An 18,737-nucleotide genomic window follows, 5' to 3' on the forward strand; every position below is an offset into this window, starting at 1 on the left:
TTAGTCACTAAATGTTCATTTTCAGTGACTTTGAGTATAAAAAGGTAACTTAAAGACAACTTAAAAAACACACTACTGTGGTTGAATGAAAAGTTAATTTTGAATGACTGAACAATAAAACAGATTGTATCTTCTAAAACTATTAGTTAAGAGGGTTCTTTTATCCAGTGTATCGGTATCACAAAACAACAATTTCCTTTTGTTTATCATGGTACAGACCATTTAAATAATAGTATGCCTATAGTTAGCGCTACTTTTGGTGTTATAACCACATGGTACACTCTTGTTAACACGGGTTTCATTGATATCCATAAGATTGTAAAGACCTGTGGGAACAGATGTTACGCAGCCTTCTATTCTTTGTGTGTAAGTAATGACATAATACAGAATTGATCTAAATGATGCCCTTTTGTGTATGACAAGAAAAATGGAATTATAACCGTTTTTTTCTGATTTCCATTTTAGATATCCTGGTGACGAACGGGCTGAAAGTGGGATTGACGACGACGACAATGATGATGCTACTGTGTTTTAATGATGATTTTAAACATTTTCAATCTTTGGACTAAATTTTTACGTAATATCTATATATGTATTGTTTGAGCAAATACTGTTTATATTAAAAGGACATTTAATGTTAATATTGTATACATTGAATAACATTTATAGCGCAGAATAGTGTATGTAGTTACGGACATTTAAAGCAAATATTGTATATTTATGAAGGACATTTAAAGCGAATAGTGTATGTTTGTGAAGGACATTTAAAGCGAATAGTGTATATTTGTGAAGGACATTTAAAGCGAATAGTGTATACATTGGATGACATTTAAAATGTATTTAGTATACATTAAAAGACATTTTAAGCTGATGCTGTATACATTGAAGGAAATGTAAAGTGATAGGTGTATACATTGAAATCTATTTAAACGAATGTTGTATATATGCAAGTACATTTAAAGCGACTAGTCCATACATTGAAGGACATTTAAAGCGACTAGTCCATACATTGAAGGACATTTAAAGCGACTAGTCCATACATTCAAGGACATTTAAAGCGACTAGTCCATACATTCAAGGACATTTAAAGCGACTAGTCCATACATTCAAGGACATTTAAAGCGACTAGTCCATACATTCAAGGACATTTAAAGTGAATGTTTTATACATTCAAGCATATATTTAAAGTGAATGTTGTATTTATTGATTGACATTTAAGTATATATTGGATGACACTTAAAGCGAACTTTGTATATATTGAAGGGCATTTAAGCGAATGTTGTGTATTTTGAAGGACATTAATTAACAAAGAATATTGAATATAGTGAAGGACAACTTGGTTCGATACATGGAAATGTTAAGAAAACATAATGCTTTATTTGTGGAATAACAGGAACGGCGGTGGAAAACTGTGACGACTGTGCGCTTTGGACGTGCTCACAAGTCTTCTTACCGGTATTTCATATTTGAATTTTATATAAAAAAAAATGTTTAGATATTTTTTGTTTGATGTATCAAGATGTTTATGTCTTTGAAAACTTTCGAAAACCACAAGGTGTAAAATACAAGTTTAATATTTGATTGCAAAGTTAAGGTTTCCTACTTTCAATTGCAACTATTGCGGTAATGCATCAGCACAAACAACGCCTGTAGCGCATTTTCTTCAAGCGTATCATTAGCTTAGCGCCCACATCGGGCATTATGAACTTGAATTACTGTTTCGTTCCCGCCTTAAGAACATACACCTACGGTATTCTTTTCCACACCTCGATTGAATAAACAATATTCGTACATGTAACGTCGCTAAAGAAAGTGCCCTTTCTTGTTCAAATAAAAGGTTATTTCTTTACTCAATTGTTGTAGTATCGGAGATTTTTAAATACAAACTGGCTGTTTTCATATTTATTAAGACTGAATAGTCGTAAAGTGTAATACAATTACGCTTGTCTAAATTGATTGGTTAAACACTACAGTAAGCCTATTGCTTGTATTAGTGCACTTGCTTAAAAGTATTCAAAAGCAAAATGTAAATACTCTTTAAAGTTAAAGGATACACACAAAACGAAACATAACTATGTTTTGTGTATTTTAAAAGGAATATCGCATACAAAACAAATTACAGTGTAATTGGATATGTTATGATCACTCCGATGGATTCAAGTAAGCAACAGGTTTATGGCACTTTTCACTATACTTTCGTTTAAAGAGAATGTACTTTATACTTTGGGGGACTTTCATAAAATCATTACAAATCATACAGGCTATCATATACTCGTCGTATATGCTCATCTATCTATACGATTTATCATGTTAAGGCTAACTTCACACAGTGAAATATTTTCATCAACAGTTCTTTTCGTACAATTCTCAGTTTGTAAACATATTTAAAAGATAAAAGAGGGGTTGCATGAACTGAAGCATATGTTTAACGTATATTGGTTGGTGTGAAATAAAGAATTATTGTCGATTTAATTTTGTGTAATTTCTTAAGTAAAATATTGAAGAGCATTGCCTTCCAGTTAGTTATATCATATATAAATATGTTAAACGCACTATTTAAAATTAAATTAATAAAACAAAATGCATTGGGGTGCTCATAAATCTATGAGCGTTTAGTTATTTAAAATACAATAAATCAGATTTCGAATAAATTACCTAAAATCAGTATGTGGGCGTCTAAGACCGTTCAGTTCAAAATGTGGAACTTTATTTCAAAATGAAATCAATATTTTTGGGAAACATAAATTAAGTGTAATCTGATGTTCATCTCATATAGACCATGGATACACTATTTTATAATGAGAATGCAATTGCCGGTAGATTAATTCATTAAAAAATGCTTCCCAATTTTAAATTAGTTATTCAATAGATGATAAGTATAATATTTCACTATTTGAAATGTTCTGTCATGCGAACATTGTCATTCATATCGTCACGCATAACTGTTTCGATGAATGCCACACGTATAAGAACATTGTCATTCATATCGTCACGCATAACTGTTTCGATGAATGCCACACGTATAAGAACATTGTCATTCATATCGTCACGCATAACTGTTTCGATGAATGCCACACGTATATCCTCACGGAAACTAAAAGTTTTTATAGGATACGCATATTTACAGATTTCGAAATATTATCAATTATGTTTTGAAAATCAGACTTTGAACTTAAAATGCATGCGCATTTAATTATAACATGTTACTTGCATCTTTCTTATCTAAGGATTTTCAAAGCTTAGTTTTGCTCATTTTATGATACGAATATTAGTTTTAACCCGATCTTTTTTAATGAAGGAAACGAACTCAGTTGAATCCGCGGTTGATATTTAGTTAAGCAGATAATGTGAAGGTCATTGTTGTTTTCAAACAGGTTTCTGGGTTTTGGGTATCCTTTATTACATGAATTTTAGTGTATACATTTGAAATGTATGCATACATATCGAAAAAGAAGACAGAATTCCTTCTTCATACATGAACAAACTATCGGTTCACAAAACTGTTTGAGTAGCTATTTATTCTACTTAAGATTAATGGACTACTCTTTAAGCAAATATGGTATGACACAAATATTTGACTTCCATGATAAGTATTGTTGGTGACTCCCTATCAATGAAAATTTGATTAGCCAGTTTGTGGACACGATGTACATAGCAACATGAACCCCTATTTCATTTAGTGGGGATTGTTCGTTGCTGATAGTTGAACGCGATGAAACAAAAATACTTTAAGGGATAATAACTACGGTTAAGCAAAGCTTCAAATAAACCGGACCTGCTTGTAATTACTCAATAGTTAGTACATTTATTTCCATAAGGTCTTACTCACTGTGCTGGGTCATAGTGAGTCCACTCAGTAATCAAGTATATTTCAACTTGCTTTGTCATTGAAAAGTTTAGAAAAACAAGGTGTTGAAAAGTGAAACTAAATGTAAAAAAACAATGGATAACAAATAAAGAAACTACATGTACATAACAAGTAATGCTGACGGAAACACACACTTATGAACGTAGCTTTATAAAATGATATCATATATATATATCTAAATACAAGATTTATTTTTGTTTACAAAGGTTTGTTACTTAAATTTTCAAATCACGCGATAATGCATCAGCACACACACACACGCCACATGTAGAGCATTGAAGTCAAGTGTATCATTAGCTTAGTCCATCAAGAACATACACTTCTTATCCACACATCTATTGAAAGAAAACACACGATATAATGTCACTAAAGTAATCGCCCTTTCATGTTCAAATAAAAGGTTTTTTTCTTTACTCTATTGTTGTAGTATCAAAGATATATAAATACCACCTAGCTGTTTTAATCTTATTTATTGTTAAAATTGAATAGTCGTGGAGTGTAATACAATTACGCTGTCTTAATTGATTGGATAAACAGTAAGCCTATTGATTGTATTAGTGCACTTGTTTTACGACAAATGCTCCTTCGAAGGGGTTCGAATTATTCAAAATTAAAATGCAAATACACTTCAAAGTTTACGGATAAAAATGAATTATAGCATAACTATGGTTAGTGTATTTTAAAGGAATATAGCACACAAAACACATTACTGTGCCATTGGATATGTTATAATGACTCGTGTGGCTTCACGTAAGCAAATGGTGTATATTCATGACACTTTTCATTATATTTTCGTATCAAGAGAATGTACTTTATACTGCTGGGGACTTATACACAATCATGATAAATCATGCAGGCAACTATATGATTATGTATAGGTTAACCTAACACGATAAAATATTTTCATTGCGAGTTCTATTCGTACATATTTCTGTTTTTAAACATATTTCAAAGATAAAACAGGGATTGCATCAACTGAAACTTATTTTGAACGTCTATTGATTAATGTGAAATAAAGAATAAAAAATTGTCGATTTTAATTTTGTGTAATTTCTTAAGTAAAATATTGAAGAACATTAACTTCCAATCAGTAATATTTTGTATAAATATGCTAAACAAACTTTTAAAAATTAGATTAATAAAAAATGCATAGGTGTGCTCTTAGAACTATGAGTGTTTACTTATTTGAACTACAAAAATTCAGATTTCGGGTATGCTATCCAAATTCAAAAGTATGTAGGCGTCTTAGACTAAGTTCAACATGTGGAACTTGATTTCAAAATGAAATGAATAGTTTAATGATACGTAAATGTTCATCACACATAGACCATGGATATACCATTTGATAATGAGAAAGAAACAGCCTGTAAGTTAATTTATTTAAAAATGCATTCAATATTCTCAAGTTATTCAATAAATGATTAGTATAATATTTCACTATTTGAATTGTTCTTTCATGCGAAAATTGTCATTTACATCACACAACTTAAAATATTGCGCACTTAAATATAACATTTCACTTGCATCTTTTTTATCTAACGATTTTCTAAGCTTTGTTTTGCTCATTTTATAGAACGAATATAAGTTTAAACCCGATCTTTTAAATGAAGGAAACAAACTCAATAGGATCCGCGGTTGATATTTAGTTTAGCAGAAAATGTTAGGGCCATTGGTTTTTCAAACAGGTTTTGGGTATCCTTTATGACATGAATTTTCGTGTATTTCAAATGTATGCATAAATATCGAAAAAGAAGTCAAAATTCTTTCTTTATATATGAACAAACTATCGGTTTACAATAGTGCTTGAGTAGCTATTTATTCTACTTAAGATTAATGGACTACCTTTTAAGCAAATATGGTATGACACAAACGTTTGACTTTCATGATAAGTATTGGTGGTGACTCTGTCAATGAAAATTTGATAAGTCAGTTTGTGGACACGATGTACATAGCAACATGAAACCCTATTTCACTAAGTGGGGATTGTTCTTTGATGATAGTTGAAACACCCAGATTTTAAGGGGCAATAACTAGAGTTTAGGAAAGCTTTAAAAAAACTGGACCTACTTGTAATTTATCAATAGTTACAATGTGACCATTGCGTCCAGCAAATTATTCTATTGAAATGGACGTGAGTTATGGAGATTTTTGACTTTTTTACCATAAATTTAAATGCTAAACTATTTGATGTGATTATTAGAGGCCGCTCTCTTTTCCACCAGCTTGTGAGCCCATATTATTTTGGTATAATTTGAACGACTTTTGTATGTAAATTAATAATATGCAAAAATGTACCGCCAAAATAAAACTTACAGGCTTGTATTTCCCTGCCAGAGTGCACCAGAGTATTTTCACGTCTGATTTAATTGAAATTGAGAACATAATAGAACCTGCGATAACATTTAACCAGAATGTTTTGTTACGTCAGTCATTTACTTATTACAAATTAGTATTACTCTTTCACATGGTACTAAACTATATGCAGTCACTTGACTAGACATAGATACATCATTATTACCAATGGTTCGTTGAAATGACAAGCTTGTTTGTACACCAGATACCTTAAAGTGTTTATGTCGTCATACTACAGTCGAACCCCATTGACTCGAACTCGCTTGACTCGATTTTACTGTTGGCTCGAGCTGGATCTAAAGGACCGATTTCTTAACACTGATTGCTAAAACTTTCGCTTCGAGCCAACGGAATTCGACTGTACATTTAAACCACTGTAAACCATTATGTCATTGCCTTGGTTTATTTGTGAAAACAATTGATTACTAGGTTATTTCAAAGTGAAAATTATTTGTAACTGAAGTGCAAATCTACTCCTTTTAATTTCCAGGGATTGTTTGACGAATACAGCTTCAGCATACAGAACGAATTAAATTAGAGAACACCAGTCAAGTTTCAAGATACTCAGCCCGAGAGGGTTCCTTGTCAGAAATTAAAACCACGTAATATCTAGACTTTGGACTTCCGGTTGTTTACATTCGACATACTGATAACATTCGGTGACAGCTTTTGGAAGAGATCGGCTACCACAGTTTCCGGTAGAGCTCGTCCCTTTGCAAATACAATCAGTGTGTCTTACATATTCTATTCTGTGACCATTGTGGGAACTGTTCGTTCACCACAGTTTCCCGTAGAACACGTCTATTTACACAGAGTTCTAAAACATCGTGTACAATGCACTGGATCGCATTGTGTGTTCTATTCGGTCTGACAGTAGGATACCTTTTTATAGGTGCGGCAGTTTTTAGGACTTTGGAATCTGACAATCAAAAGGACAGCAAGGCAGTGTCACGGGAGAATGTACAGCGCTTCCTAGGTAAATATGTATTTTGGTGTGTATTTCTATTTCTTTTTCGCTATTAACTACAATGATATATACATTGTACCTCAAAAATAAAATTCCAAATCATAAAATAGCGAGCGTATACATTCTAGATATATTTTCAATGATCATTTTTTTAACGAGAGTCATAAATACAATTACAAAATGAGCTTTGATAAACGAAAACCTGTTGAATAACAATGTTGCTAACAATTTTTCAATTTCTACCAACCAGAAAACAACACGTGTGTTAGCCCCGCGGACCTCGAGACCCTCATCCGACGTGTGGTTGAGGCCTACGAGCAAGGAGCTCTCACCACCAACAGCACAGAGGCAGTTGACACATGGAACCTTTGGAGCTCCTTCTTCTTCTCTGCAACTGTCGTCACTACTATTGGTGTGTTGGTAAAACTAAGATACAAATCAACAAAAATAGGATCCTGGGCTAAATTTTAGCCCGTAGGGGGATGTCCCGTTAGTTTCCATGGTTTTATCCATACATAAAGGGCACAACTACTGTAATTATATTATGATATGACCTTGCATATAAACCTTAACACGCATCATGCATATTGGTAAACCATAATGGGATGACAGGGAGCGTGGGCTAACTGTCCTATTTTATGGGTCGTCGATGGGTGTGTATTTTCCGTTTCTGGATTATATAATGATTTGAAGTGATTCGGAACACATCGGCCATTTTGCATCGAAAACAACCTCGGATGTATGCCAGTTCATCAGTAGCAGTAAAATTTTAAATAATATAATTATTTAATTACAGCGTTTTGACGTGTATTTTGAAAATCTAAGTTTAAATTGATTGACAGTGAAGTGTTTAATTGATTGAATAATTAAGATTCCCAAGAGTAAAATCATAAAGTTAAATCAAAATTTCTACGCGATCTGCTTAGTCAAATGTACACATTTCTGACATTGTAATCCATATACATCCGAGGTTTATTCCATTGGAAAATGGAGTTGTAGTTTGGCGTATGTAATTTTTGAATTTCAACCAGAAACTTCCCTGACCAATAATTGTTCTTAATAGTAAGGATATCACGTATCATCCAACGTGATTTTGAGTTTTCTGTTTTAATTTTAGGTTATGGCCACATTTCCCCGTCTACCTTAGGAGGCCGTGTGTTCTTCATATTCTACGCCATCTTCGGTATTCCTTTGGTCGGAATCTTTCTGACAGGAATTGGGCAGAACCTTTTTACTCCAATAAAGAAATTAAGAAACCGACCAAGCAACAAATGGATCAAAGCTCTCATATCTGTTACTGTCGGTATAGTTGGGATGGGATTGCTTATATTTTTACCAGCCTTAGGATTTCACAACTTTGAAGAGTGGAGTTATACTGAAGCGGTTTACTACGCAGTCGTGACCCTAACCACTGTCGGATTTGGGGATTTTGTACCAGGTAAGTGAATATAATACACTTAGCTAATCCAACTACAGACTATGGTTCTATGGACTAGGGCGTACCTAAGAATACAGCAGTTCACCTAAGAATACGCCAGTACACCTAAGATTACACCAGTACACCTAAGGATACACCAGTACACCTAACAATACGCCAGTACACCCAAGAATACGCCAGTACACCTAAGGATACGACAGTACACCTAAGAATACACCAGTACACCTAAGAATACGCCAGTACACCTAAGGATACACCAGTACACCTAACAATACGCCAGTACACCCAAGAATACGCCAGAACACCTAAGGATACGACAGTACACCTAAGAATACACCAGTACACCTAACAATACACCAGTACACCGAACAATACGCCAGTCTATTCAATAAGCATCTTAGATTAATTCAAGCAGATACATATGAAAGTTTCTTGTTTAAAGTCAATTGACCAACATGCAGCTAGGAACTATTGAAACATGTTTAAGGATAAGGGTTAGGATACGTAAACTATTCTGTCTATGGCAACGTTCAAAAACTTGCGTGCATATAAGTGATTGGCCTAGAAATTTTATCTGCTCGGTTAAGCTCCGCCTACTTTTACCGTTTACATTTGTCGTTGGTGTACGTTGTATACACCTGAAGAAGAAGATCCTAGTTCTTAATACTTTCAAAGAGATCCATTGGCTCGTGCAGACTCAGTTAAATTTATCCCCAAAAAAATATTTGATCTTTAAAGCTGAACTCTCACAGGTATACCAGTTTTACAACTTTTTTACTTTTTGTCTTGGAGAGAGATTTTTTTTGCGTAAATATCTGCAAACCAATGATATAAGATTGCTGACGAAAAATCAGCTCGTAGATTTTCATATTTCCGTTCCAAAATTAATGTTTTATGGCTTAAACCGTTACTAACGGTTTAAGAAAAATGCATAAAACATCAATTTTTGAACTTAAATATAAAAATCTGCGATCTAATATTTTGTCAGCAGTCTTATATAACTGGTTTCCGTGCATTTTCGTAAAAATTGGCTCGTTCCAAGACAAAAAAATAAAAATGACAAAACGTTAAATCTGTGAGGGTGCAGCTTCAAAGAAACTCTCATGTTTTCTAAAATTAGTGTTAAAACTAAGATACTGACGGCTAGACCACTTCAACAAATGTTGATATCTGCTCTTTGAAGTCCACGATTAATAGAAGCGTTTGTAACAAAATCAGCAAAAGGCTGTAGCGTGATTGGATGATTGATATACTCACGTGAGGTAACCAATGTATACAATAAACGTTAAAATATCCGTCAGCTATGTACTAGCCATTGTGGGAGAGAGGATATGGTATTAGTTTTCTAATTGTTCTTGACTGTACCGGCATGGTTTCGCTCCCCACTACAACCATTTTTTTTATACATGTACTTAATTTGTATTTTTTTCTGCATCTTTGGTCTCAAAGGGTCAATTAATTGTGTTGTTTTGAACAATGTTTTCACATGCATTACCGGGAAAACTCATTAATGATGCCAAAACAAGAGCGAGTATTTAAAGCAAATGATAGTCTATTTTAGATCTCTCTTACCTTTTGAGTGCGGTCACTAGGGATCTAGTCTGGACCAGCGAACGACTTACCACAATTGCAAAGGATATGTAAACCTTTTATGTAACGCAGTTTGTTTAAATTATAAAATACAACAACCGTATGCATTAATGTTTTCAGGTCAGGAAGACAAGTCGTACAGAGCCGGGTACCAGATTTTAACAATAGTATGGATATTTGTGGGTCTTTCATGGCTGGCTATACTTCTGACAGACCTTGGCGATATTTTCAAAGAGAAAATAGAACAGCAAAGCGACAGAACACCTCGGAGAAGATCGCGATATTCAACTTCGTCAAAAGTAAATACTGTCATATTTATTTTGAATTTAAAATGTTACAATTTTCTGCAATAAACTATATATGATAAATATATTCCATTGCAAAATAAATATACATTAATACTTTTCTTGAAAATTGATCATCGACATTATGTGTAAAGTTATTGTTTCATTATTTCAGGAATTTGACGCTATACGAAATAAGAAAGACACGAATTCGAAGGCATGACATTCACATCTGTGTTTTGTAGATATGTTATTATTGTTCTAAAGAGAACGAAGACGTGGCGTGCATTTACAAATTTATTTGAGGAAGTTTATATGTTTCTGTTTCATATGACTCTGTACTATTAACATACTGTATACGTAGATGAAACCAGAAACACATAAAAGCTTGTGTTGTATGTCTCTGACTGATGAACTATAAATATTTGACATAGACTGTGGTTGTATGATGATTAATAGCTACACAAAGGTCGTTTCAATTATTATGAAACTGCATTAAATATACTCTTGTAAGAACAATGCATACTTCACTTCCCCCTTTGTTTTTTGAATTGGTTTGAAAGTCGTATTTCGTAAACTGTGTTTATTACTTTCATATAACAAGGGTTTGATGTGGTTAGTGCACTTCCCGGTCAGACTGTGCACGCCAATGGATGGCATTGTGATCCTTCCCAGATAGGCGCCAATTTTACACTCTTGAGAGATCACATTAACCCTATAAGAGTATAACAACGACGAATTCCATTTATAAACGTTACGTAACACACGACGGGAAATCATTAGGGCCATAACGACCAGACTTTAAATTTTATTCAGAACTTTTACATTTAGAAAAACTCATAGCCAATCCTATGCGGAACTACATTCTCCTTTTTTAATTTACTCGTATAAACCTCTAAAAATGAAAAATAAGAAACCATACTCACTGTCTACATCCATATTCCACTCACTGACACTATAATCAAAGACGCGTTGGAGTAGTTTCAACACATAAAAACATTGTTATGGCGCCTATGATTACCAGCCATGTAACATTAAAGGCGAACCAACCTCGGTCAAAGGAGACTGGCCTGGCTCCAATATCACGAAAATATTTAAGTCAAATCTCAGTCTCATCTCCTTTTTCCACATTGACTCGAAATTTATACAACAAAAGTATGTTCACACCTATTTAAAGGGCATTCTATAATTGAATTCGTTGATTAAAACCTTTGAATAAGATTGCAAGGAAAAATATTCTATAGCCAAAAATGTATTTGAGTATAATTCATTGACCAAATCTTTTTATCAACACATTCGATGAGAAAAAATACGTTTTCAAAAACTATAAAAAACATGAAATATTTTAAATCGTACTATATTTTTTTTGTAGTAAAATGAGTTGAGATTTGAGTTGAATATTGTTCATGGTATTGGGACCAGGCACTGTTCGCATCGCATTGACACATTGTCTTGACCAGCTCGTTCCTTTTCAGGCTTTGTTTATAGGTAAAGCGATCTGTTTTTTGTTGTTTGCACGTATGTGTCTCTCGATTAGGGGTGTTCCCCCGTACCTCGTACCTCTAGACAGGAAATACAATTGATATGTTTATTATGGGGCTTGACCCTGTAGTTTTCATTGTGTTAGATTTCTGAATGTTGTGCATGTCGGACAATGCATATCGATTAAACGGCTTCATATTTTGCCTGACGTGCGCGCGTCAAGATGGCGCGTGATTTCCTGGGAAGGAAGCAGACCTTTTTACAGTGGTATTTTCGGAAGCCTATGGAGTCAACTAAAGATATTGATCGGAATTCCACTGTTTGACATCCGCCTGCAACTCTCTCCCGCCCGATCAACGACGTACCTTATTTGGATAAACTGGATTTCGTTTCGAAAAACTAGTATATTTTTTATCTGAAATTTTGGTTTTTAAAAGTGTATAGATACTTTGCTGAAAAAGGGCATCAAACAAGAAAATATTTCATCAGCATCCCTAATGGCGTCACACAGAAAATGTCAATGCGCAACCTTGATTCAGAAACAGAAGTAAAGTTATTGGAATTTTCTGAACAGACTCGACAATTTATCCAGAGAAAAACGAATTCACAGAGTTATTTTCTTTATTAAATTTTAAATGGTATAGAATATGTAGAATGGTTATTAGCGCTTAATATGTTATATTAAACGTACAGACAATAATGTAACACAACAATCGAGCATGATATAAGAGTTTGAAGGGAATAATCGGCTCATTATCTCAAAAATGATTATCTAGAAATAAATCTGCATGTCAATTATAAATGCAAGTAACAGAAGACGTACTGCCATGGAAACACATGGTGAGTTTTAAAATATTGGATCTGCATGTGCACTGGTGTCAGATCATCATGACATATAACTTAAATACAGACATCTTAAATTAGGCAAGAACTTTCATAGCAACAAACAGAAAGACCGTGGTTGCTAAGGACATTGCCATGGTAACACGATTGCCATGGTTACAAAGGTCGGTGTCACATGCGCACTGGTTTCCAGCGCAGCCTTCTTCCACTGGATTACTTAGGGATTCGCAACTGTGGGCGTAATCTGAAAAGAAGAAAATACATATTATAGTTAATATTCGTCAATGAATGAAAATTTAAATAAGTATTCAAAACTTTTACAATGTCTGGGGTTGATAAACATCCGTTATTGTAATTTAAGAAAACAAATAAGAAATATCTAAATAATGCGGATTGATTAATATTAATTTTTTTCCGACCGTGTTAAGAAGAAAAGGATGTGTATCAGATTTAACCCATTTATTACTTCTTTCAGTCGCACATAGGTTATCATGAATTCATCTTTATAAATAGGCCATGATAAAAATCTTTCCAAAACATGTTTTCACGGTCGATTGACAATTTAACTAGGATAAAACCCATTAGGTTAAGAGTTGTCTTTTATTCGCACGTAAGCAATCACACATAGGTGACGCCCTGTACTAGGCTGCTGGCTGTTTAGCACTCGATAGCGAACAGCTGCAGCAACGCGCCCCGGAATATTACAATAACGCATTCCTTCGGGTGTTATTTCATTTGAATATTCTCGGTATTAGCTCCAAGAGCATGACACATTTTAAATTAACATTATTCCGACCAATCGTTATTTTGCCAACAATGTTTATAAACATCAGTATAAATTAAAAAAATATCCACGGTCAATGACCGCTCAGTTACCTTTCTCAAACCATGTACATACATTACATGCAGAGTATGGAAAGCTGGGGTTTTTTCTGTTTTTAAATGTAAAACTCTCCTAAAAATGCGAAAAAGTGTCAAGATATAAAAGATATTTGTTGATTCCAGTGTAATTCACTCTTGATAATAAAAAAAATATTATATTCACGAGTGGTTATTTTCGCAAATTAATTGGCGCACTTTCAACAAAGGGTGGCAACAAAATGTCCCGTCAGTTTAAGGGCACTATTTAATCTAGCAACCATAGAATGGGCAGAACAGAGGCCAGATTCCGTGAAAACGGACGCGCGTAGAAACGAATTTCGCGCCTCTTATATACAACTTAAATGCGTTTAGTAGAAACAGGAGATACAATTAAGAACTAGAAATTCAGTCCGCCTTTAAGTAAACTGTAGAACTAAGCGTTGTTAATATTTTTTGTTATCTTACTGAAGTCTTACTGAAATAATTAAATAACAATCAATAGTAAATCTTCATAAGCACAGACCTCGTTCTTACATATTTTTTCACTTGTGTTGCGTCACTCGTGAAAACATATTTGCTTTGACGACCATTAATATAAAATCTTGAACTGCAGACAACAAATATTGTTATATAAATTTTGTTTTGACGTCACTTTTTGATTGAAGGTAGTTGGATGGAAAATAGCTTTTAAGAGGATACAAGGTGGAGGAGGGAGGGGGGCAGATCCAGGATAAGAGGAAGCATAAGTAAGGGGCGTCACCTTTTGACTTGTGCCCGTCCCTCAGAACCGAGGATGCCAACTTAATTGACATTGTTCACAATCAGAGGTTTTCAACGAAAATAACAGTAAAAGAGAGGGGAAAAACAATTAAGGCATGTCTTACATCTATTTCCATCCGTCACGTCAATCCAGTAACCTTTTGTACACATAGCACATGCCCGTTGTTGGGGGTCATGGGGTGACGTTTCGGTGACGTCGTTGGCGTGCTTTTCTTTATCGAAATTGGTGTCTCCACAAGTTGCAGGGTAGTCCTTTGTTGTGCAGAAATAGCACTTCAGACCCGAGATCGAAGGCACTGTGTGACATCAAAAGAATTAAGTTATACGACTATACTCCCAGAAGAGCTATTAAAAAAGTGTCTTCTTACGGTTGTAAGCGGACCGTGAATGAGAATGTCGAGCAATCCTACCAGCCGACACATAGTATTTAAAAAAGGCCATGAAAAATATTTCTATTTATAAATCTGTATTTATAAATCTGTATGTATTTATTTATTAAAGCATTTTTGCATTGCTCACTAGAACATGCACTTATCGTCGTCAGATACAGTTCATCGTTTTTTCTTCAAAAAAGGATCGCCTCGGACAAAATTGGTGTTTGTCCTAGCGAAACGGTTTCTTAAGCCCCATCGTTCTCTTAGCTATACATACATGTTAAATAATTCTTAAAAACATTATATATCAAGATTCAACAAATTTGCGTGTTGCCCAGTTAGTGAAATCAGTCATAATACGTTCAAATATACATATAGGCAACGATATCATGATATTAATATAGGTATGCGAGTGGAAATAGAAAGAATGATAATAAGAGACATGATTATTTTTAAAATCATATATAGAATCAATTCATAGAATACTTAATGTGTGCATAAATTATTCCGCAAAGCTTATTCATGTGAAGTTCGAAGGCTCATTATGTGCACTGTCTGATCTTAAATTTGATGAAATTTCTTTTGAAAAACAAAAACAACTAAGATCTTAACTTGCGTTTAAAATGTATCGTAATAGAAATAACATAGACAACTTCTTACACAAAACATTGTCTTACCTGCAACCTGTAAAACCACAAGGAAAAACACCACTTTTGTGAAAACGCCCATTTTTTCTGTATACTAGTAAGTTAGTTACCCGTTGTCATAGTAACTGAACTGAATCGTTTTTGTTCAAGTTTATAAACGGTCATACAAATGTCATATATTTCGAACCTCGTGAAATCCAGTCAAAGTCAAAAACAAGTTCATATTTACGTAACTGCAAGGGGTGTTCACTCTCACTTTGTACTTTTTTTATAAAATAAATAATGCTTTCGGAGTTTCTTAAGCTTTAAAAGGACGTGGGCATTATTGTGTTAATGCCTGCCTTGATTGAGAAAAGTTTTGTCAATGAAAATCAATAATTCATGAGGCATAAGGATGGTTATAGGACATATGGCAGTTGTAAGGGGCCATTACTACTTACTAGCCCCATTCATACATTCTTTTACAGGGACAAGGTCTCAAATCATCGATCTTTTAGCGTAGCTTATTTTATTAAACCACATTGCTTACATAATTTCATCTAATTAATCATAAAGATAATTCCTCTGAAAGTCCTCTTAGGAATGTAAATGTTAAACAAGTTAATGAAATTATGCCAAGATATACTAATGATGTTGGGAGAAATTGGAACCAGAAACCAGACATTGGGATTTCAAAGTGCTTTTATTCTGCAATGCATGTAGCGACCATAAGCACCGATCCCCGGAAATCGATAAAAGCAGCTTATCATCCCGGACGGCATTCGGAACTCCTCGCCCAATTTCCACCGATGGATGGATTCTGTGCAAAAAATAGATTACAACAATTTCCATCGATGGATGGATTCTGTGCAAAAAAAAATAGATTATTTGTTAATTTCAAAAAGATTCTTTCACCAGGTGCTTTGGCCAGAAGACCGCTTCGCTTCAAAGTCACTCCACCTAGCACGTGAAATTCTTTTAACTCATTGAACGCCCCCTGTCACGTCAGGTTATTGACACGGACATCAGTGCAGAACGGCCGACTCAGGTTTCGAGTTTTAAGTTTTAAGTGTACGGTTTATTCAAAAGATGAAATTAAATAGCACATTGTAATGCAGAATTCTTACAGTATCTACTTTAAGATTGATGCAGTACGATACTCTTACTCAATCTAAATGATGCAAATTATTGTAATCAGTATTGTATTTAAACCATATAACAAATCACATTTAATGCGGGTTTCCGCGTTTATAAATAGAATTCGAAAAGTCGAAATACAGGTTTTTGAACCATAAAGAAACAAGGGTTAATTTGTATGTTACGCATTGGTTGTTAACAAGGTGAGGGGAGTATATTTAACCAGCTTCATGACCCGTAAAGTTCATATCTTGTGAATGTTGAGCTATTCAAACTCACCTCTAGTTTGAATGCACTTATTTTCAATAATTGTATATTTCTTAAAAGTTAACCTAAAACTACAATTATGGGTCATTTAGCATTATATATATTTACTCCGGTCGCATATTTCTTTGGCTCCTGTTATTGGCAACCTTTCACATTTTATTATTTAATTTATAAGAAATGGTGCCAGTTATGGAACCGAGTATCACATCGTGGTTTAACGGGTGAATGGTTATTATGCCCCCACCCCTCCGATGGTTTATTAGAGGGCAGCGGTGAGCGCACTCGCTTCTCACAAAGGCGTCAAAGGTTCGATTCCCGGCCTTGGCGCATATGCGTTTGTTTTGTGGTAACCAAACCGGACAAGTTGGTTTCTCGAAGAACTCCAATTTTGCAATATAAGTTTTAATTAAATTATAATTTATTTTGTAGTAGTATTAATATTAGTATTAGTATTATAGTCTAGTCATACTGGGAAAAATGTGTAATATATAGTTGTGGTACTGTGGAACAATTTACTGTGACCTGATAGATGTATTGTTTAGTGATATTAATTGACTATTAAGATGTTGAAAGAGAACTTTTTAAAATTCTCACAAAGTCCCCGAGAATAGTTTTTTTTTGTTGACATGGCAACTATGATTTTCTTCATATTGTTTAATTTACCGATTTTAAGGGAAAATAAAAAAATAATTTAATACGTTGATGCTTTTTACAAATTCATGTTTGAAAATTAACATTTATTGAATGTGTTGCAGTATTGCAGATATTTTTCAAACTTAATTACATATAAAGTACTCTTAAAGAAGATCAAGTCATCCAAGATGGCGTTCAAGATGGCCGCCATAAATATATAATTGAGTATTGATTATCACAAAGATGCATATATAGAAAGGGTATAATATTTCAATGTATTTTGCTTATCCTGTTCCTTGATTTAACGTTTTTCATTGACTGCCTCAAGGTCAAGGTCAAGGTCAAGACCATTTCAAGATCAAAGTACAAAAAAACTACAAAACTTGAAATTTCCTGTATAATTTTCTAGCACTTGATAATGCAAATCAATTTATACCCGATATATTATGACATCATTGAAAATTAAATATTCCTCTACATTCCGTGACTTATTATGGAATAGTTAACTACAAGGGTTATGTTTAGGGTAAGGATTCACTCAGAAAGAAGTCAAATCTTGGCACCAAATCCAATATGGCTATCCTATGGCATTGAGTACTAGGCTTAATTATAGAGCTGCACATGGGTTTGGTTGGCTCTGCAATGGCTTTATGGTTGCCAAAATGTGTAGTGTTTGGCATTAATAAGGTATAGCATGAGAAGCACCCAGGTTTATTTACCTCTGGCTGAGCATAATGGTTGACGAAAAGTGGTCTGCATGACGCTTGACAGGCTTAATGTCAGCTGCACGATGGTTTGTTTGGCTCAGAATCGGCTTTATTGCTATCATAAATGTCGTTTAACTCTGAGTGAGTAGGCTTAAATGGAGCAGCGCATGGGTCTTCTGGCTCTGAATGGGCGAAACCATTGCTAAAATGTGGTATATTTGATACTAAGAATGCTTATTTACATCTGAACATAAGCTTGTAAGGCTTTAAATTGGCTTTATGATAACCAAAAAGTGGTCCATTTAGCACTGACCAGGCTTAAACAGAGCTGCACAAAGGTTTGTTTGGCATTGAATTGTGTTTATTGTGTTTATGTTTCCCAAAATGATATCCTCTATTAATTCATTAGAGCTCCATATGGGTATGTTTGGCTCTGAGAAAAGCTTTAAGGTTGGCAAAATTGGTCTATCTGAATGTTTATGGTTGCCAAGATGTCGTCTATTTGGAATTGGGTAGGCTTGGTTTATT

General features: G+C 34.1%; 2 protein-coding genes across 8 annotated transcripts; one reads left to right on the forward strand and one right to left on the reverse strand.

The window, feature by feature from the left end:
* The first annotated feature begins 393 nt into the window (after positions 1-393).
* Positions 394-11,018, forward strand: LOC128209138 (potassium channel subfamily K member 2-like). 7 transcript variants are annotated; one of them, XM_052913026.1, is made up of 6 exons: positions 394-1,455; positions 6,711-7,196; positions 7,438-7,599; positions 8,305-8,625; positions 10,336-10,514; positions 10,675-11,018. In XM_052913026.1, the coding sequence occupies exons 2-6, from the start codon at positions 7,055-7,057 to the stop codon at positions 10,720-10,722; spliced, it is 852 nt and encodes a 283-aa protein (XP_052768986.1). In that variant the 5' UTR covers positions 394-1,455; positions 6,711-7,054; the 3' UTR covers positions 10,723-11,018. The 7 variants fall into 7 exon arrangements, with proteins under 7 accessions (XP_052768986.1, XP_052768993.1, XP_052768989.1 ...); XM_052913033.1 differs by lacking the exon at positions 394-1,455 and adding an exon at positions 1,817-1,837; XM_052913029.1 differs by lacking the exon at positions 394-1,455 and adding an exon at positions 1,933-2,171.
* Positions 11,019-12,588: 1,570 nt separating this feature from the next.
* On the reverse strand, positions 12,589-18,261 carry LOC128208448 (uncharacterized). The gene is made up of 4 exons (XM_052912011.1): positions 18,222-18,261; positions 17,736-17,785; positions 14,570-14,765; positions 12,589-13,068 (listed from the first exon to the last, which is right to left on the reverse strand). Exons 1-4 carry the CDS (start codon positions 18,259-18,261, stop codon positions 12,902-12,904), a joined length of 453 nt encoding a protein of 150 aa, XP_052767971.1. The 3' UTR covers positions 12,589-12,901.
* Positions 18,262-18,737: the final 476 nt, after the last annotated feature.

This window comes from Mya arenaria, chromosome 11 (genome assembly GCF_026914265.1).
Source record: "Mya arenaria isolate MELC-2E11 chromosome 11, ASM2691426v1".
In the NCBI taxonomy this organism is placed as follows: domain Eukaryota; kingdom Metazoa; phylum Mollusca; class Bivalvia; order Myida; family Myidae; genus Mya; species Mya arenaria.

What these genes read in the sequence shown, in the direction of transcription:
- LOC128209138 (XM_052913026.1), top strand. Translation starts at nt 7,055, where the DNA reads ATGCACTGGATCGCATTGTGTGTTCTATTCGGTCTGACAGTAGGATAC. An exon ending in ATTTGGGGATTTTGTACCAG is followed by an intron (nt 8,626 to 10,335) that starts GTAAGTGAATAT and finishes TAATGTTTTCAG; the next exon opens with GTCAGGAAGACAAGTCGTAC. An exon ending in GATATTCAACTTCGTCAAAA is followed by an intron (nt 10,515 to 10,674) that starts GTAAATACTGTC and finishes TCATTATTTCAG; the next exon opens with GAATTTGACGCTATACGAAA.
- LOC128208448 (XM_052912011.1), bottom strand. Translation starts at nt 18,261, where the DNA reads ATGCAGACCACTTTTCGTCAACCATTATGCTCAGCCAGAG. An exon ending in ACCATTATGCTCAGCCAGAG is followed by an intron (nt 17,786 to 18,221) that starts GTAAATAAACCT and finishes GAACAGGATAAG; the next exon opens with CAAAATACATTGAAATATTA. An exon ending in ATATATGCATCTTTGTGATA is followed by an intron (nt 14,766 to 17,735) that starts ATCAATACTCAA and finishes TTTTGATGTCAC; the next exon opens with ACAGTGCCTTCGATCTCGGG.